The sequence below is a fragment of the Melospiza georgiana genome, chromosome 5, assembly GCF_028018845.1.
Source record: "Melospiza georgiana isolate bMelGeo1 chromosome 5, bMelGeo1.pri, whole genome shotgun sequence".
NCBI classification, from domain to species: Eukaryota; Metazoa; Chordata; class Aves; order Passeriformes; family Passerellidae; genus Melospiza; species Melospiza georgiana.
In genome coordinates, this window is record NC_080434.1 from 18,767,261 (window position 1) to 18,788,900 (window position 21,640).

At 43.3% G+C, this 21,640-nt stretch overlaps 1 protein-coding gene across 1 annotated transcript in view; it reads right to left on the reverse strand.

The window, feature by feature from the left end:
* Positions 1-6,320, reverse strand: part of COL25A1 (collagen type XXV alpha 1 chain) — a 281,924-nt gene extending 275,604 nt beyond the window's left edge. Inside the window, 2 exon segments of the mRNA XM_058024669.1 lie at positions 5,115-5,184; positions 5,740-6,320. Of these exon segments, the coding sequence (XP_057880652.1) occupies positions 5,115-5,184; positions 5,740-6,132 (463 nt within the window). The 5' untranslated portion in view covers positions 6,133-6,320.
* Positions 6,321-21,640: the final 15,320 nt, after the last annotated feature.

A 21,640-nucleotide genomic window follows, 5' to 3' on the forward strand; every position in this document is an offset into this window, starting at 1 on the left:
AGGAAACTATCTTTAAGCAGTCATCCAAAGAAGACAGACTACCCAGAAGGTCGCATGCTGCTGCACATCAATAAGCATCTTGATCTAGGAACTGAAATGAAAAGTATCAAACCACTGAAGGTATGAAAGGGGGACTCAGAGATCTGTCAGAAAAATTACGAAATTAGAGTTGAGCACTGCATTCAGCAAATAGATGATACAGAGATGGCAGAAGTAAGTAGTGCTGGGAGCTAGGTTAAGATAGCACACTGAAATTTTCAGTAACAGGAAAAAATTCACTTTGGATACTTTTCATATATATCTACATTTTCTCTTAGGTCTCGCTACTGGTAAACACATAAGTCAGCTTCTCTTTTCTTTCTTTACCTCTTCAGTCTTTCTTTCCAGGACTGCTTCACTGTAAGCATAATAAAAAAAATTTAAAAGAGTAATACCCTGCTGATACCTATTTCGTGATTCTTTTAATCCTGAAAATTGCTTTCTCCTCCATTCTTTCAGCCTCACTAATTGAAATGCTCCAGGGAACAGTCCTTGTGGAAATAAGAAAGAGCACCTAAATTGTACTTGCATTGCATGTCAAAACAAACATTAGATGCTTAAGACAACAAAAATAGCACTGGGACTCTAAGAAAATACACTGATTTTCACTATCCATGCTGCTATCAAAATACATACAGCAGATTCATCATCCTACTTAAGAACTGTAGCCATAGAACACAGTTTTTGCACTGGATCTACCATAACCAAGAAAAAGACCAATTGGTATTCTATATTCCCTCAAAAAAAAATCACCCTTGGCTTATGGCATTTCATCCTGAATGAACAGGTTTATACACATGCAACTACACTGAAACAAACCTGATGGCAGCAAATTGCATTGTGAAATTGGAGGTACTTCAAATGCCAAACCATAAAGCTCTCTAGGACTGGAAGAGAATAAAGATGGCACGATCACAAAAACAGCACAAAATAGCTGGCTGAGAAAGAATGACCAGAGCATCTGTGGAAAGAGTTTGAAGCTACAGAAAGGGAAAGAGTCTGTGAAGGCCCTGAAGTCACAAGAGGAAGAAAAATATATGTTTCCTGATGGGAAATATACAAGAGAAAGAACAAAGAAACATTACCTGTGGCACTGAAGAAGAACAAAATAAAATTTCCAGTCAACTTTGGCAAGTATGCAACACTGAAGTTCAGCTAATGTTCTGGGGAAGAAAAAAAACCCAAAACAAACCTCAAAACCTACAGACCCCATAACTTTACATGCAAGTTATAGTGAACATACATACATACCCAGTGTGTTGTATAGCTATACAGTTAAAGACATCTCTTATGTAACTTACACTTTGTCATTGCAGAACTAAAGAAATGTGGGCCTTTAAAGAATAAATTCACTATAAAGCTTTTCCTAAAAACAGAAAATAGGAAAAAAAAAGTAATTGCTTCCTAAAACTGGGCACTGGTCAAAAGGGACATACATAATCACCTGCCAGCCTTCCTGCTGAGAAATATTGAACTTCTTGTACTACCAGATTTGATTCCTACTCCTGTCAATTTCATGTGACTCCAGAGCAGGCTCTGAGGATCACTTACACTATGAGACATCATGGCACAGAACTGCAAGTGTCAGAACTTGACACTTGCAATATACAAAGGATCAGATCATTAAAACATATAAGCATATGTCCATTTTTGTTGAAGTCTACAGGTACATTCACATGTGAATGACATTGGGATGAGGAAAATCTGAAAGAATCTACAAAAAAAATTTCTTTAAATTCTGTTGAATGAGGAGTATCCCTGTGCCTTCTGTATGTGTTACTCTTCCCACAACTGTGTAATTCTTGGCACTTAGTAAGAAGTACCCAGCATGGTGCTGGACTGTTCCTCATAAGAGCTGATTATGCTTCCACAGCCACTTAGAGGAAGATTTAGAAGTATGAAACAAGTACCTACACACCTACATTTTCTCTTCATATTTTAAAGTAGAAAAACATCAACTTAAAATAAAAAATACACCTGGCAAATGAAAATTAATTTATTACGCTTAAAATTATTTCAGCCACTCAATTTGCCTCCCAGTCCTATGTGCAAAAGGCCAACTACCAGCAGTGACTGCAGCACCAGCTAAAAGCACAAGATTTACACTGGCACTCCTATTAGAGCTGAGGTAATTTAAGAGGAATGTCAGCACAAATTTACTTTTCAAACTTTATTACTCTGCTTTAAGAAGAGAAAGAATGCTTGCTATTGTAATTTTTAAAATATTTACAAAATCTTTGGTATCTGGTTTTAGTTGCACAGAATTAAAACCAAAACTCTAACATCACCCCACATTGTGTTTCTTTCATAAGAAAATAGAACTAAAGAATAAGAAAAATCACATTTAGTGAAAATAAAGTTTTCAAAGAGAAATGTGATCACTCTTCACACTAGCTGAAATTCAAGGCTACCACTGAATTAAAAGGAGCCACATGGAGACTGCCCTGCAAGCTGTGAGCTTGTGAATCTGGCTTCCAATAGGTAACTGAGCCAATTCAAACCCACTTTGAATGTGCAGGTTCCAACCATAGAGAGGCAAAAGGGGATGAAAATCTCAAGCTAATCACATCTACGCCAGTTGCATAACTTTAATCCTGAACCAGAGGCCACATTCTCACCCTCCTGTCTGCAGATTGAGCTTCCTTCTCTTCTTTTGGCAGAGAACAATGTAACCTACTTTTAAATAATCTTTATTCCTCTTTGAAGAGAAGGATGAGGGGAAACTGTCCTGGTGGCCATTCAGTGGTGACCTTCTCTCACAACACAGAGACATTTCAAAAATCACCTCTGTACCATGAAGGCCTTCCAAAGTCATCTCTAACAGACACGTATTTTATTATTACAGAAACACAGGAAAGAAACAAGAGTTGAGCAAAATACAGAAGAAAAAGGGAACCATGTGAGAAAGAAGCAATGTACTCTTTGGCTTTGCAAACAGCAGGCAACAGAAAAACCACTGATGTACCATGACACTTTTTGAACATAACTGTTTGTAACAACAGGATTAAAACAAAAGCCCATCCTGTGCAGCCAAAAAGGAGTTCTAACAGAGGGAACCAAATGAAGAAGCAACAATTTATTTGCTCTATCCCCTCCTGCTCTGCCTGATGCCTGCAGTTAGGAAGGCACTGTCCTCAGGTGGTGGTGCCACTCAGCCCCTGCTCTCTCAGACAAGGCTCCCAAGATGATTCCATTTTGAGGTAGACACCTGTCCACTGGCAACAAGCATGAGAGCATCAACTGCAAAACGAGGCTACCACATGGCAACTGCTTTCAGTCACTACAAAACTTGCTTCCAAAATGAAACAGCTACCAAGAGGTGAAAAGCTCCATATCACATTTCTAATCCCTCCTCTCTGCAACTTTTTTTTTTTTTACTTTGTAATGATTCATGTAAGTTTTCCTGGTCTTATAAAACTTGCTCCCTTGTATACATTCCCCAAATCGCTTTGACTCTCATGTAACAAGGATTTTTACAATGCATGTGAGAAATATTCTGTTGCTCATTATCTATTTGAAAACGTACTTAAGAAAAAAAGGTCAGATAAAAATTGGTATAATGTGGAGCTCTAGTGGTAGTGAAGAAGTAAAGCAGCATCTAACACCAACCATGAAAAAGTAGATATTGACCTTTAGTAGGAAAACAGTAAGCGAAAATATGATAACAGATGGATTTAAACAAGGAAGAAGAGGGAAAGAGCTTAGCATCAAATTAAACATAATTTCAGGCTCACAGAATGCATCACTGCAAACAACATGATGAGTAACTCTCTTTTCTGCGCACAGACTTGCATCTTGTAATTCACTGCAGTCAAGCAACAGAAAAAATAAGAACAGTTTGCTTATGTTAGCCTTAGAGAAATATACATATATATATATATATATACTACAGCAGGAAACCAGTGTTCCTTACGAAAACTAACTGGGAGTAATTCTATGCACTCTTTTTTACAAACAGTCCAAGTCACACACTGCCCTTCCCCATGATAGCTGCAGCAGCTCCAACACCAGCAAGCACTCTGTTCTCAGCTGTATCATCACAAAAATAAAGCACCAATCACTAGGCAGCATTAACACTGAGATGCAGCAGTCCCTTCAGACTGATGAGTTTGACAGGAATTGAATCCTAAACCAGGAAAGCTCCTTCCTTATATACCAGTACTATCACACATCCTGCTGGCAAGCATTATCAGCTTAAGTCCTGTTGACAGTCGATATTCCACCTGTAAAGGAGATGGTTTTTCAAACAGAGTGAGAGGACATGCAAAGCATCCTCTGCATCTGGTGTGCCTCATCACAGAGGATGCTCGAACTCCTACATTCCTTGTGAAACACTGGCATTATTTTCTTAACTTGTAAGATGCTAGATAAAGTTGGATGTAGGTTAGAAGAAGTTTATAAAGCTAAAACAACACTGACAGTTATCAGACTACCACAAAGGAGCACAAAGACCACAGAAATATTGCATTGTGAATGTACAAACAACTGTGCAGTATTAGAAGGGCCCATTTCCAAAGTCAAGTGATATCCCTGCACAAACACACACGGTTTTGAACCTTCAGTAGGAAAAACCTGCAATTCCTTCCTAGGAAAACTGCTTTCCACCAAGACTACAGAAAAACAACACTGTAAAAGACTCATGTATATATTACTGCTAACTTGCAACAGACCCTCTACCTATTTCAATCTATGTTATAAATCGTTCAATATTTTTGCTAGGGGCTTTTGCTCCACTTCCCAAGTTGAGTACACAGTGCCTTGATTCAGTACTACCCCATTTAAAACAATATATTTCAGCTGTTAGAGTGGATCATTAACATCTTCACAAGTGTTCTTGTTTGGCAACATCCAGCCTAATGAGTGGTTTTCATTAGCATTAATTCCAATCTAGAGCCACAGTGACAACCAGTCATTTTCTGGTTTCGCTGCATTTTTACATCTTTTGCACCCAAGGAACAGCTGTTGGTTGAAGAGGCATCCCCTGGACCTGATTTAGTGTATTTCAAAAACACGGGATATCAAACAGCCCAGAGTTACAAGCCTCCGAGAGGAGATTCCCGAGCTGTGTGTGTTACCTGGTGGGCAGTTGCACTCTGGAGCCGCTTCTCTCGCTACTCGTATTTTGGCCAAGTGCTCGTAGGATTTCTGGGGGCGAGAGAAGCAACATGAGGGCGGGCACTTGGCGAGGAGCTCGCCCGCCACAGGCAGCGCTCCCGACCGCGGCCGCACTCTGGAATTTACCGCTATGCCCGGGGCTGCGCAACCAGCGACGGCTCCGGGGCTCGGACCCGGCCTGAAGTGTCTCGGTGAGCTCAGCACCCCACAGGGACACCGCCAAGCCCGACACCTGGGGGCTCTCGCCCCGCCGCCCAAGTGACCCCGCTCTTGGCGCCGGCTCCACACGCGCGGTGCAGAGGCGCAGGGACGGCCGCGAGTCACCCATGAGAGAAGCGCCTCAGCAGGGCTGCCCCCGATCCCCATCCCGCCGCTCCGGCAGCCCGGGGCGCCCCCGGCCCGCTCCTCTCCCGGCCCCGCCGCCCCACGGGGTTCCGGGCTCACTTTCCCGCTTCTCCCTCCACCTCCCACCCGAGCAGCTCGCCCCGGGCACCCTCCTCACGGCCTCGGCCGCCCGCCGCCCCGAGCAACCCCCATGCCCCCCACACGCACACCGCACGCAGCGGCCACCCCCGTCCCGCACACCTGGGCGAGAAGTCGCTCCACTTTCTCCTGCATCATCGCGTTCAGCTGCTCCAAGGAAACGCCGGGCAGCGGCGGGAGCGGGGCGGCGGCAGAGAAGCCCCCTCGGGCGCCTTCGATGGCCGCGACCCTGGCCTGGAGGTCGCTGGTCCGCACCCCCAGGTAGACGCAGGAGGCCGCGGCCAGTGCCGAGAGGAGCGCGGCCAGCGCGGAGCCGACCGGCCCGGCCCGCCGCGGGCAGCGGTCCCCGCCACAGCCGGGCTTCCCGAGGCCGGGCTTCCCACTGCCGCCGGGCTTCCCGCTGCCATCCTGTCCTGCGGCTCCTCGGCTCTTCCCCAGCGTGCTCGCACACCCTTCAGCTGCGGCAGCTTTGATTTCCTTTCCTCCGCCCCCCATGGAGGCAATTAGTTTACAAACAACGATAACAAAAATAACAGCAACGAAGTAGGAAAAAAATAAATAATAAAACGGCAAAACAGTTATTTAAAAGAAGAAAAAAAGAAAACCCGCGGCAAGTAGAAGCAAAGCCCGCAGCCGGCTGACACACTTTGAAGGCGAAGCGGCGGCGCTCCGCAGCCCGCACCGCACGGCGCACCGCCGGCAGCGGGTCGCGACCCACCCCGCGGCAGAGGCGGCGGCGGGAGGCGGGGGCGGCGAGCCACAGGCCGGCAGCGGGGCTGGGTGCGAGGCGTGCCCCCCCGGCTTCCAGCCGCCCTTCGCAGGGAGCAGCGTGCTCTGCGAGCGCTTTGCCACTTGTCAGAGAGGTTTTCAGGCGCGGGGCGGGAAGCGCCCCCCCTCCGCCTCCCGCTCCCCTCCCCGCTGCCGCCGCCGCCGGAGGACTTGTTGCTCCCGCTCCACCTGCCTGCCGGCGCCCAGCAGCCGCGCCGCGCCAGGCGGGGAAGCCCGCAGGCGGCAGGCAGCCCGCGCTGCCCCGCATCCCCGCCCTCATCGGCATAATTTATTCACCTAGGCGGAGGGGCGGCCTGCGGGGGCTCTCTTTGCATAATGCATGCACGGCCTGCTGGACATCAGACTCACAAATTAGGAGGGCGAGGGTCGCAGAGGCCCCGGGAGGGGCTCTCATGCCGGGTGGTACCGGGGAGGGGGCGGCGAGGGCAGCTCCGGAACACCGAGGGAATTTACGGCGGTTTATGGCTGGGCTGTCATGCCCACGGTGCGGGCATAAAGCACGGGAGCGGTCCGTTGTCCCGTTCTTTTTTTAAAGTGCGGAGGATAAACGTGTGTAACTCACCCTCGCAGGCAGGCGACGTGAGGGCTCACTTCCAAAGAAGCAGCCTGCACTAACCTCCTACTGTATGAAGGTTTAATTTTAGCCAGTTTTCTTTCTGCTTGTTTATTTATCAAGTTGCTTCTTCACTATTCCATACACACTGTGAAGTTTTCATTGTGCCTGCTTTGGTTGACTAGAAAAGGAGCATCAACGTCCAAAGAACTGATGGGAAGCTTGGTGGTTTCTGGTCCTTTCCTTTCTGCCTCTTATTGTCCAAATGCTGCATTGACCTGCTGCAGTTTGGTTCTCACCTGGGCATTACTGCAGTACATCTCCTATAAGGCACTTTTGTGTGACATTTCTTGTATTGGATACACTTTTTGAACCAGAGAAACTTCTTAAAGCAGGACCAGATGTTGAAAGAACACATAGCTCACCCAGTTTGGCGTTTATTTATGTGAATACTGACTACTTACAAGATATGTGATGAAAAAGAGATTTGTCCAACTATGGCACTTCTCAGACACGACTAAGAGTGTTGGTTTATACTGTGGATCAGATTTCCTTATGGAATCATATTTGTGCAGTTTTATTACCTATTGTTTCCCAAGTATTCAAGCAGTCACAACTGCCATGAAAACATGTATCCAAAAAGCTCTGTGGGTTTCAGTCTAATTACTTAGACTTTTAATGAAGTGTACCAGAAGTTCATAGCTAGTCATTTATTCTTCATCATTTGTCTCTTCTTTCTAAACAAAAAGTTTTGTGTACTCTAGTGAGAGAGAAGAAACCATGATTACATAGCCCTAGGTGATAGTTTCTTCACAATAAGCAGTTGAGGGTTGCAAGGGAGAGTTTACAAACAAATTCCACCAAGCAGCACATACCTTATGGTCAGGATGTGGGAATAACAACTGCACTTTTCAAAACAAGGACTTGCTCACAGACTATCTGTCGGCAATAAGAAGTTGAAATAGTATTTGGAATTAATAAACTGGCAGCAGAAAATAAGTACTAGCGACATGCTCTTATTTGGCGCTCAGCATGGGCTCCCCGAGTATGGTCTGAGCAGCGCCCAGGCTCATAGCAGAGCGGCTGGCAGCACACGAGGTGCTGGGAGCCATTGGCGCCCGCTCCAGCGCCTCACATTACCCCCTGTTGTTAGTAGCCAGCGCCATCACTCACCCTGCTCGTGGGTGATGGCAAAGTGTGAGTTCCAGCAAAGGAACCCTGCAAACCCTCGGGACGCGATTGCCATTTTCTGCAGGGGGGCAGTGAGGCGCCGTGGGGAGCAGGATGGCTGCCCACAGCCCGCCGCTGCCTCACAGCTGCCCTGCCTCACTTGTGGTGTGCAACCGGGCGCTGCTCATCGGGGCCAGGGTGACATCTCCTCCTGGGATCAGCTCTCCTTATTTCAGGGCAGGTACAGATATCCTCCACACGGGGCACAGACAACCACGTACCCATAGGCCAGTGTGACGTGGCTCAATGTTTTGCTTGGCCAAATGATGCAATCTTTCTGCCCAAACATCTTTCTGTCCCAGCATCATGCCATCCGTTCTTTTCAGGCAAGGCATATTCTACATCTGAAATTTAATAGCCTGACACAGAAAGTCCCTCGTTACCTTAGATTTGCACGTACTTGCCATCAAAAAGGTTGCCAAATGAGCCAGATTACCATGTTTCTATGGGTTACAGTGCAAAGCCCTTTTCCTACTGAATAGCAATCCCATGCTAGATGTTTTTTATTCTGAAAGGGTATGATGGGAAACCTGTCTTTTTTCTGTCAGGGACAAATAGAAAAATCTGCCAAACTAGAATCAAAGTCCAAGCTGGGAAAGCAGAACTCTAAAATACCCAAGAAATTGTTTCCATGCTCTTTCTCACAATGGCTAGCTATACTTCTACACAACTGGGAGAAAAGCTAGCCCTGCCTGGTCTCAGCTCTGAAAAGAGATGAGGCTCATGCTCATGTGCACATGGGTCTGCTCAAACATATCCTCGGACAAGGAGAAACATGATGAAGAAGAGCGAGAGGAGAAAGACCAGTATCAAGTCTTCCTCCTTGCCCCAGCTTAAAGTTACATTTTTCCTTTTGCTAAAGCTTGGTTCTCAGAAAGATGTCAGCTAAAAGTTTGTTTAAATACTTAGAAATTACTTGATAATGGCAGAGTTAGAGAACAAATTATTTCCCATAGCTTTTTTTCCCTAATGTGTTTTCACCTAGAAATAGATAAAAGAGTTTTTGAAAATGCAAATTAGCAGTGTCCTCTGCTTGCAGCAGAACCATGGTAATTTTCCTGATGGAGTCATTATTTATCCACTTCACGGCAAGGTTGGTCCAGAACAGACTGGACTGGACTGCAGAATCCAAGCAGCAAGCTGTATTATGCACAGTCTGATTAAATCTAGCACAGGAGTTGTTTGTGTAGGCGAAGAACATAACACAGATGTTTTACCTGTTATAAAAATCTCTGATCACGTCTGCCCGAGTTGAGAGCATTAAAGCAGCCATACCCTCCCATGCTCAGTTACTTGATACCATCAAGTGGACAAGCAGCAGCTTTGCAGTGTGCTTGTCCCATCTCAACACAATCAACCAGGGGAAAAAAGTGTTAAGGCACATTGTTTGCTGCTTTTGCCAGCTTTCCACAAGCGGGAGGCAGAGCGAATCCAGGACATGCATATGCTCAGTGCCAGTGAGCCTGCTTCTTATTTTGCAGCCATGATGATGCCAGAGTCAAGAAGGCATCTACTTAGGATCATAACTAAGATTAAAACCAGATTGCTGTAGCACTTTTGAGAATGCTACCCATGCAATGAAAGAACACGGTTTCTTTTTTTTTCCCCTCTCTATCTTAAAAAAAGCCACTGTATTTTTAACCTTTTTTATTGGTGAAGATTTATAGGTCTTGAATTAGAGGGAGTAACTTGGTCTAACGAGTTAAACTTCTATTCCAGGAGTAAACCAGACTGCACTTCATATGGGCAAGCAGTAATTTAACTGCTTGCTGCCAAGAACCTTATCTCAGACATTTCTAGTCACATTTAAGGTATACCATGCAAGTTTAAGTTACAAAAAACTTTAAATTCTTTAAAAGCCTATTTTTTATCTGATAGCCAGAATACAGCAGCTTGAAATAATACCTGTACACCTGGTATTTTGAGTACAGCTGGAATAATTTTGTATACCATTAACACATACAGGTGGAGCGAAAGAAATGGCAAATCTGCAGCACTCCAACTCAAACAGCAGCAAAAGGAGGAGAGTTTTAAGTAAGGTCTGCCTGAAGAGCTCATGCACAAGGACCTAAGGCAGCCCCACTTCCCACCAAGAGGCTGGCTTTGAAGGTTCAAATCTCTAAAGGCCACGTTTCAGCAGATCTTGTGTATGGCCAGGCCAAAGGTATTGACACGAGATGCTACTGTTTGCATTTCATGGGTCTGTGTTTGAAGACGTGGATGGTGTTTGCAGATAACAGTTTTCCACCAGACAGGACTAGTGTCTGGAGTTCTTTCCATATTTTTATGTCTACAGCATGATGTATTCTGGCTGACCAATCCACAGTCCATTACTGGATTTCTTTACCAGATACAACATAAACTTGTGACTAAAACAGATGTGTGAAAAACAAGCATTCATCTGCTGAAACAACAAGCCATGTTCAATTTGTGATATATATTGCACATATGATCAGGAAAGGCAGAAGGCAGGGAGTAAATACAAATAGGGACTGGAGTCTAGGATCTTGAGTTAGAGCTGAGGCAACACACACAAAGATAAACGCTCAAATGGTTAATAATGGTTATGCAAACCCTTCTTCTGCAGAGGTTCCTGCTTTCAAACTGAGCTTATATATTATTCATTCTGTGTGGAGCCAAATTGTATCTGCATTCTGCTTCTTCCTCCATTCACCTCTCTCCTGCTCTCTCCTGCCTTCAAATTGGAGTGCATCATGCACCCTAAATGAGATTTAACTCAACTTTTGTATACTTATATAGGGAAAATGCAAGGTGGAGGCAGAATCCAGCACTTCTCTCACTTCTTAGCTCCCTGGCAGATATGGTAGTATGGTATTTCTCATCGACCTGCTCATAATATCTGCCAAGATAGCTCAGAATCACCAGAAAAACAACTTACTTCACTGTTTTGGGAAGAAAGTTGGAAAAGCCTTTCACTTTCAAATATCCAAATTGATTGCCTTCTGTCACTTTAAATTTAATATAAGCACATTACAGTGTACATGATGCAGTACATTAATATACTTAGCAGATGGATAACACTTGCTCGTGATTTAATACTTAGATATACTCATTTCACATCTACTGTACAAACACTTCATATATTTGGATTTTTAAGTCAGACTTATCTTCTGACTAGAGGCAATTGAGTCACATGAGCATACGATTAGTTTATTAGTTTCATAACCTTACTGGTATTTTGGCAAACCTGATATTAAAAATAAAAAAATAAGAAAAAAACCCCAAAACCTTACATCTGGATTTTAATATATTTCACAGCATTTCCTTTTTCAACATGATGAAACCAGCTCTCCTAGACCTACAAACTGATTCAAGACAAAATTCAAACCCTGTATGTCATTCTTTACTAAAATTCACATGAATGTATTAGAAAACACTTCATAACAGATAAATCAACTGTCTTACATTTTTCATAGATTCAAATACTTGCTTTAAAATGCAGCTGATTCTTGGGAAGCTCTGGCAAGAATTTTACTGAATGGAGAGCCATCATAGAAACAGGGACAAGGAGACCAGACCTGAGAACCTCAGACAGACAAAAAAAAAAAAAAAAAAGAGACCTCCTTGCCCTGGCTCCAGGCCAATTAATATCCCTTGGTTCCCTGATCTGTTTATTTGTGTATGAATGAACACCACTGGAATTCCTGGGTCGTGGTGAAAGGCTGGGAGGACAAAGTTTGGACTAAGAGTTTCTGAGCCTGCAAAGTCCTATATTAACACATAACTTCACTCATGCCTGTAGTCTGATCCAAATCAACAGGATTAGTCATGGAAGTAAACTTTCACATGTGCTGGAGTATTTGGAGGGCATAAAATGCTAACACTAGAGACAAGATAAATCCAACACAAAAAGCTAATTATACAGCAGAGAAATTCTCTTCACCTTGTTAGTTCCAAATTGCTTGTATGCAGAAGCAGTTACATTTAAGAAGAGCTTGTTGAGTTTTTTTTTTCCTCCAAGAAATTATTACATTAAAGAGTAAACTGCTGAGAGATCTCAGTGGAAACCACCTCTGAAAAAGGCAGCAGTAACTCTGAGTACATTTTTATGCCCCAACACAGCTACAAGAAATGTAAAGTTCCTGCAGGATACTGGCAAATATAGAACCATTAGAATGCAGATAAATTAACATTTCTATAAGTACTGTCAATGATTTACATACCTGAAACAGGTGAAAGCTTCTAAAATCTACAGACTTGGGTCAAAGATGGACAAGATTATTCTGAAACATGCAAGTAGGAATAAGAAAAAGCAGAAGACAGAAGGAAGAAGGTCTAAAGAGATTTTAAGAGGGTGTAGGAGGTTGTTCCAGCAGGAAATCTTCCTTGGTTCAGTGGATGATGTCCTCCAAGTGACTTAAAGACAGATAAAGTCTGGTGATTTCCCCCTCCCCACACTATTTGGAATTAGTAACCAAAATACTATGATGTTATCAAATTGAAATCCCTACCAGGATGTCCATGACACTTCTGGAGGTTTCTGTTTTATGTTGCGAGGCCTGAAGAAGGCAGTGGCGGGCTCATAAGATTTGTCTTTTCTAATTGATTGTTGAATCTCTCGTTATTTCAGTGAGATCTGGGAACAAATGTCTACATGCTCGCTACTACCTCCCCAGAAGGTCACATCGCAGGGAAAAAAACATCATATCATTCAGCAAATTGTGAAAAATTCAGTTCTCTAAGCACAAATTCCTTGTCATAACTCTCAAAGCTGTTGTATGATGAAAGGGAAGTCTGAAAAATTATTTTAATTTCAGATTTGGTTTCCTGTGTTGTAGAATTCAATGAAATGTTGATACAGGTTTTTAAATAAAGGATGACTTATCTCAGGCAAATTTATCCTACTCTTCTGAGGACAAACAGAATTCAGTCAGAAGATAGATTCTGGATAAAACACAAGAAATTCAAACAGATCAATCTTGGATCAACATAAATCACAATTTTTTTACTTTTTTCAGAGCTAATCCCTAATTTGACAAATTCCATCAATGGTGGTCCCCTCCACAATTATTCAAGTATATTTTCAAAACGCTCTGCCATTGTCAGACGAAGATTTTAATGCACTTTTGAAGGACATAAAGTTTGCTGGGAAATTGTTGCTTACTCATGCAAAATTGCCAAGCAAAAACCTTTCTTTCCTGATCATGCTGAGATCAGTTGTATATAGTATGTCCTTTCCTGGTAAGAAAAAAATGCCCAACTGCATCATGGGAGGGAAAAAACCAAACACAAAACCAACAAGCAAACAAACAAACAGAAAATCCTTATCTTAAAGGCTTATTAACATCTGCAAAATAACTGCTTATCTTCTCTGGATCAGAACAAAGTAAATCTAAAGATGCCTGCAAATACATGACAAAACCTACACAACAGGGTTACTACTATGAGGTGTAAAAGAAGTGTCTATCATGGATTTCACTTATTTTTCAGAGGTTTTGTAGTCACATCCTAGTTTTTTCACACCTTTTATCACCACCAAACTCCCAGCTGCCAGATCACCCACTTTCCCTCTCTTTGCAATGAACTTCAATCTGCCATTCTACAGAGTGGGAGCACAAGAAGATGGTCAGCAGGCTTTCCAGAGCTCCTGGCTTGGTGACTCTCTAGGCTTCTCTTTCTCTCTACAGAAAGAAAGGAGGGGGAAAAAAAATCTCAATTCCTTGAAGACTACAAAATTGTAAAAGACTTTAAAGGGTGTTTTGTAGGGAATGGAATGGTCAGCCATTGAGGCTGATTCCAAACATCAGTGTTAGAAGTCTCTTTCTCATGTCTTTCCATCTATGAACAGCACTGTGATCTCTTCCATGTGAAATTATCAGAGAAGGAGGCTGGGGTAAGATAGCTGCCATATCTAGACAAAATTAAAGTTATTATGAAAATTACAGGTCTGGGATATCTGAGCACAGCCTCTGAGAGCTGCAGAGTTAAACAATTAAGCTGGTGGTCAGAAAAGTGTCTGAAACCTTATCACAAACATTTAGGACTTTTTCCTTGCTGTGAGTAGAGAGATAAAGGAGGCCAGTCAGGAGATACTATCAGCTAAAGAATCCATAGATCTCCTGTAGATTTCACAAGAATAAGCCCAATAAAATCGCCCGGCTGCTTGGGATTACAGGTCCCAGCCTTGTGTCTGCATCATCTCAGCTCCATCAGGCCGCCAGCTGCCAGAGCCTTCACTGAATCGTTCAGGGGCATAGATTCCTCAAATTGCTGTCATAGACTTCTTGTAGCTGTCATTTTCTTTACACTACTTGTATTATTTTTATGCCAAAGGTAAAGTAAAACTACTTTGTCTTCCCTGTTTTCTGTGCCTGTATGAGAATTTAAGTTTTTGATGATAATTCTGGCTATGGAGGTCTAACCTAGTCATAAGGGAGAGAGGGACTATTAGGTAATGTCTCAATTTACCATCCTAGGTATAACTCATGCTCCTCAGTCCTGGAGCTCTTCTGCAGGGCTTCCATTTTCCACAGCCCTGCTATGCTTCTTTCTCACTCAGAGCCCTCCACATGTATGCTTTCCAGAAAGCTGCACTGCTGCATTATAGATGTCTGTTTAGATGTCAACATCAACTTTCCTGCTTCTCCAACTTTCCAAGATTGCACTGTCAAAAGCAGTCAACTGAAAGTCACATGTAAGTTAAATGCTCTCTCTGTCTCAGTCTCTCAGGGAGAAGACTGCTCACCCTGCCTTCATAGGTGAGCAGAAATACATTGGCAACTGCTCATATGAGATCAACAGCAAATGTGAGTACTGGTGAGGGCTGAGAGAGGAGAAAGCTGGAGGAGAGGGGTAACCCTACATTAGCATTGCAGAAAGCAACAATGAGGGAAATATGAAGAAACAAAATTTACTACAGCCTTTTATTGTTAAGGACAATGCTCCTAAAGGCTGTTTCTTGATGGAGCAGAAGTAGGACCAAGAGAAGAGAATGGACAGGCTTTGATGGTGAGCATAGATGGATGAAAAAGCAGAGGGGCATAAAAGATCTATGATGGCGACACAAAAGACTTGATATTCATATATACAGGGACTGTGAGCAGATTTAGTAACTTTAAAACTTGTATTTTACCAGCTAACTGGAGGACATGATGAAGACATCTTGATTTGGCTCAGCAGATCTTAAGATGAAGATGGTGCCCCTCACATGTGGGCAGAGATTTCCCTGCACACAGTGCCATGAATTTCTTGTAGCAAAAAAGTGTTATACGGACTTAAGAAAGAGTGTCTTCCAGCTGAGAGCTTTGTTCTGGGTTGGTTAAAACCTCTGAAAACGTGTCTTTCTGATGTTTCTGGTTAATAACAGCATAAGTCCAAACTTAAAACCGTCCTTGTGTTAGAGGGACAGAAACAACTCCAGTGGGCTTTGGGACTAGCATTCCTCCAGTGAGGCAGGAAAGGGAATGTTTTGATCACTGCAACTGAAGTATTTTCTGCTTGATGTGAAGGGCCAGGTGGGTGAGCAGAGTAGCAGAGCACAGAAAGGCTCTCTGGAGAAAGATCTATTATTTTTGGGGTTCAGTCTCCTGAATCAAAGAGAGGGAAAAAAGGCTTGGGGAGAAGTCCTCTCCCAGGGTATTTACTTGTATGTCTGCTTTCTGACACATACCTACTCAACATCAGCACTCCAGTGGTTTTTGCCTGACATCATATTTAGATAAACTATCCTCCTGAAACAGCAGGATGATTTGTGTATAATTCTTCATTTTTATTGAATGCGGACTTCTACTCATTTAAGAAATCTTGGGCTCTTAATTTTCCATTTCATCTTGCCCTTGAGGATACATTGGTTCTGCTGTATTTTTCTGTACTTGTCTGTCCTCTGTGATTTTAAGTGCTTGAGACTTATTAAATATAAAAGCTCTTTGATATCAGCTGGAGCACAGCTGAGGATTAAGCCTGCCTCTCAATGCTCTCTCTGCCTGCTGCTGTCATGTGTAAATCCTATGTAGGAATCACTCCCTTCCAAAGAAATCAGCTGTAGCCTGCATGAAACATAGCAGATGCTTTGCAAAAAGATCAGAAAGGAAGTGAAGATACCTTTTCCAATGAACTTTGTGATGAATATAAAATCCAGCATCAGAGCATCTTACCGCGGGAAACCAGCAAACAGGCATCCCACAGCTCACTCAGCTATAAAATGCCTCCTGGAATCTTTAATGGCTGTGAGAGAGCACCTGTCAGCCCTGTGCCACGTGGGGAGAGCTGGAAGCAGCATGGTGGCAGCAGTGCCCACGGGAGCAGTGCTGGCAGGCTGTGCTGCCCCTGACAGACCCATTGCAGCCACCCAGGAGCATCTGGGAAATGCCCCAGCCGGGCTTCGGGCTCAGCTGACCCCCGCTCAACCAGTGAAGTCTCACAGCATCACACTCCTACGTGTTACAACTGCAAGCAATGATACCCTAATCTCCAGAACATAAGAAATTCTTTAACGTTTCTAAGACCAAAGCAAACTGGTAGTATTGGTCATTAAAAGGTAATGAAATTTGGCTGTAAAGTAGGAATCTACTTTTTCTGGCGATGCTCGAATATTTTGCTGCCAAGGTTTCCTCAGCTGTACTTTATGTTTTAGTTATTTGAGTCTCCATTAATGTGTCTGTTCTGGAACTAATTTTTAGGTGGTTTACCCACAGGAATACCAGCCCATATGCTTAAAATAAAATGGGGGATATAGATGAATATATATACACTCATAGAAAGAGGGAATATTTTTTGGTTTTTTTGCAAGTGATAGCATGCCTCTATGTGATTACAATGTGTAAAAAACACTCCAAAGCCTTCTTCTCAATCCATATTTTTAGGAAAAGTCCCATGCACTTGTAAAAGAGTGAAGAGTTCTGAAACCATACCATAAATCAGCAGTAAAACTTCATGAGCTACAACTGTGATGTAAAGTTTCTTGGACCAATATGAGAGTCCAAGGGTCTTTGCAGCCTCTTGGTTAGGGTTAGGGTTAGGCTGCAGCTGTGCTGCAGTCTAGTTGCTCCTCAACACGCAACCATAATCAAACTCCTGCTCTGCTTCTCAGAGGAGATGCATGCTGGCTAGTGCCTTCATCTGAAGGCTGGTTTGTTTGGGTTTTGGTTTTTTGTTCTTTTTTTTTTTTTTTACTAGAAGCACATTTGAAAAGATATATTGACAAAGAAATGCAGATAAGCTGTGGGCAGCCTTACTGCTGCTGCCATTCATACCCTTTTGAATCACAGCTCGTTGATGCAATCAGCTCTTCAAAGGAGTCTGCCTGAATGTTTCTTGTTCCAGATTTGATGCCAACATGTACTGATTTATTACAGCCAGGAGCTGGGACCCATCAAAATCACCCTCTGTGTTTATGTCACACCTTCACTGTTTTCTCTTGTGGCTCCTGTGATCCTCCCCCAATTAATGGCTTGTCTCATCTTCCCCTTAGCTCAGAGACAGCATCCTTCTTCCCAGCCATTTGTCCCCCTTCCAACTGCAGCTGCCATGCTGCCCCATCCAAGCTCTGTAGGTCTGTGCGGAGCTCTACTGCCAAGCCCCCATTGCAGACAGACCTGTTACATCTTCCTGGACACTTTGAGGATTGTAGCTCAGTACAAATGTTCGCAGTGCTGTGTCTTGACTTACTGTGATGGTGGCTGTATGAAACAGCGATATGCTGATGGAAAGGGATAAGTGTTCACAGCTATCTGTTGGCAGGAGCTCCTTGTGGGCCACATAATGGCATCGCCACAGAACAATGAGATCTGCCAAAGGCAAAGAAGTTACCTGAATTTAGGGTATGACTCTCACATCAACTCTTTATTTCCTCTGTTTTATTGATCTTATTTTGTTTTCCCAATGGCTTATTCTGTGCATCTGAAGTCTGCATTTTTTTAGCATTTAAGCAACTTGTTTTGTCCACCTCTTGTGCTGATGTGAATTTTGTAGGATGTTATTTAAGACCACAAAGATCACTGTTGTTTCCCCATGCGCTGCATATTCAAGTCCCATTAATATTAAATAGGATTTCAGGGAATGTATTGAGGGAAAATAATCTTCTTTAACACCTCTTTTAATACACCTATTTTATTTCTTTGGCATTTTTTACCTCTTGAAGCTATTTGCTTATTTCCCTGTCTACACAAGGGTAGACCACATCTCACTCTTCTAACACGACTTCCTCCCTCCCCTCTTGAGGACCCTCAAGGATGCCAGGCATATGGCTCTTTGTGCTGTTTTCTTTTTCACTTCCATTTAAGAGATGCCGTTTGCTTCCTCTCCAAACCCATTTTCATCAGAGACCAAAAATGCTTCCCCTCTGTTTTGATCTGAAAAGGAACATGTACTTGCCTGAAGCCATATGATGTTCTAAGACTCCTATAAAGATTCATTTATTTATTAGCCTTCTTTGAGCTTGAAAAATACTACCCTTTTTTTTTTCCACAGTGTCTTTAATCCTTAAGTACTTCACAAGTTACAGCTCTAGCATTGACGGAAAAGTGCTGTGGGCTGTAGGGTTGGGCAGCCCTGCTGGAGGAGATGGCTTCATGTGGGTCCTTTTGGGAAAGGAAGTGTTTTCCTGTGAAGTTCAGTCTCAGTCCATGGGCAGGGATGCTGCTTGTGGCAGGCAGAATGAGGGGTTAATACCCAGTTTCATGTTCTGTTTTCTTCTTGAAATGGTAGCATGAGCCATCAAGTGCCATTTCTACACAGCTCCAAAATAATAAACAGCATTTCTGTACTCAGATGAACCATTTAGCTCCAGCCTTTGATTAAATTGTTTTTCCATTATCCAACAATGAACTGTTAAATGAGTTGGAAATCTGCTCTGGACTAAAGATGCCTTTTCTACAGTACTAATTGCTAACAAAGTGGAACAGAATACCAAGGAGGAGGAAGATAGGTCACCTGCATGAAATTTAGTTTTAAAGGAAAAGAATCTGGGCATTTATGAACCATAGCTTAGAAATCTTAGAAAGAAGGCACTTAACACTTGAGATTTTGAGGATGTTGCAATTTATCATATATGACTTCTTTAGTTGCATGTAGCTAGCTTCCAGAAATGTCTGGATGGCTGCACAGTTTACAGTTACCTGGGTAGTATGCTGGTCACAATTTCTAGTTTTGTGTGAGGATTACAAGGCATTTCTAGCATAGTCATTGCCATTTTTTGCAATGATTGTTAGTTAATCCCTGCTATCTCATGTGCCTGTGATATGAATCAGTATTTGCACATGGCCAATTAACCTTTATTTCCCAGGTGAGAGAAGTTGCAGGTTAGGGTAATGAAGGAGTGCTTAATAAAGTATCATTCCATCTGGAAAAGTTACAGCACTGCAGGGTGAGAGAGAACATGGACCTTATCTTTGAAGACAGCATTTCAAAGGTGTACAAAATAAAGGGGCTGTGTGAGCCATACACAGGGACACCAGTAATAGTCCCAGTGCTGAGAGGAAAATTACTACATTAATGTTTGCTTTTTACTATTTTTTTTTATATTTTTCCCCTCTTCTGTTAACAGTGGCCTTGTGAGCACCAACAAAGAGCGAGCTCTGGCTGACATTGGCTGTGCAGCTGCAGGGCTGTGCTGCAGGGCTGCCCTGCCTGGCTGCTCTGCTGCAGGCAGCTCCTCTGCAGCAAGCAGGGCCCAGCAGCACCCAAGCTCCTCAGCCATGCAGCGTGGCAGCCCACCAAAAACTGACTCTGGAAGTGGCTTTCTGAGCCATCACCTCATGCCAGCATGCTGACTTGTCCCTGGCCTCTGCTATGCCTCCTCAAGTCAAAATACACAATCACTCATGCCATGGGCTTCCTCTTTAGGCTTTTGTTCATGTCTTTATTTTTCTTCTGGGTGTGCTTTCTTCAGCTCTTGAGCAGGACTGTGTAGCCAGAAATCTGGGAATGTCTCAGAGTGAAACACTTTCCTCTGGTCCTTTTCTGCAAGACAGCACCATGGGTGGCAGCTCCTTCAGAGGGGAGAAAGAATGAGAAAAGTTCTTGTTCTCCAGATCTCAGAAGAGTTTGAAAATGTGAGTACTGGAGTCTCAGACCATTAGTGAATTTGAAAATAAATTAGTTTTATGTGCTTTGAAGATTTAGAGACAGTCTCATCCCTTTTCAATGAAGACCTGCCACATTTGTGCTTTTTGAATTCTTCCCATTGACTAAACAGGTGATTTACCTTCTGTTTGTTCTCACTGCTGCTGACACCTCAAACACATTTACTAAGGCAGGCAGGCACCTCTTGCTCATCAGGAGGCAGAGGGGTTGGGTTTGTCTGAACATTATGCAGAGCCTTGTCATGCCTGACCTACTGGCCATTGTGAGGAGCTCAGACTGGGAAGAAGACACTCTGGGGTGCAGCACCAGGAGGAAACAAGATGACTCCTCCTCATTTACCAGGCTGGAGTATTGGGGGATTATCTGCAACATCCAGGGGAGCCTTTGTCCAATGCACTACTAGATAAAATGGCATAATTGTCAAAAAGAGCACGGAGCATTTCCATGCTGCCTGCTGTGCTTCACAGGCACATGCAGAGCTTCACCAACATGTCAGTATGTACAGTGGCACTGAGCACAGAGAGGGAAGGCAGGAACCAATTAAGGTTTTACTGTGTTAGCAGATCACCAGCAGAGAGGCACAGACAGAAAGGGGCACCTTTGGGCTGTACCTCTGCCTACAGTGACAGTAAGAGGTGCTCAGCAGCTGCTGCCCCACCAGGCTGGGCAGACATTAATGGTCCAGCTCAGACCAGGAGTGTGCTTTTCATGTGAATTGCCTGATTACCTTCTATTACCGTGTTCCACTGGCAGTCTGGGTGCACAAGGCTGAGTGCCTCCTTGCTGGAACAAAATGGGATGAAACTGGGGAGAAAGCCCCTGAAGCCTGTACAGTGTGTCAGGAGCACCCATGATCCTGATCTGCATCTTTGCAGGGATCATGGCAAGGAACAGGTCTTAAACAGGTAGGAGTTTCCAGGAACTAAGAAATTCTTGGTGGCTCCATGTGCCTGTAGAATGCTTAATGTAGTGAAACCATTATGTTACTTTTAGGTCCAGTTTTCACAAGTGAGGTGTGAACACCGGCTTTGTTTTTTAAAGGTGTGACTCTTCCTCTGCAAGCTGTTAGAAATATGTGCCTCCATGTTCAGTGCGCCAAAGTAAATGTTCTGCTACATTCTGATTCTGGTTTGGATTTTCCTTCTGAGTTTTAAGCCAGTAATGTGCAAAGTTACAAATTTGGTATCAGTGTTCAACACCATCAAATATATGATATTTCACATTGCTTTGGTCACCTTTCCTCTTCCCTTTAAGCTGTTGGCTCATACATTGCTAAGAAAATTATAGGGAAAGGAAAGTTTTAGAAAGAATAATTACAAATAATTTGACAAAGAATAATTAACATTTTCCTTTTTTTTTTTTTTTTTTTTTTTTGAGAAGTCTATTTTT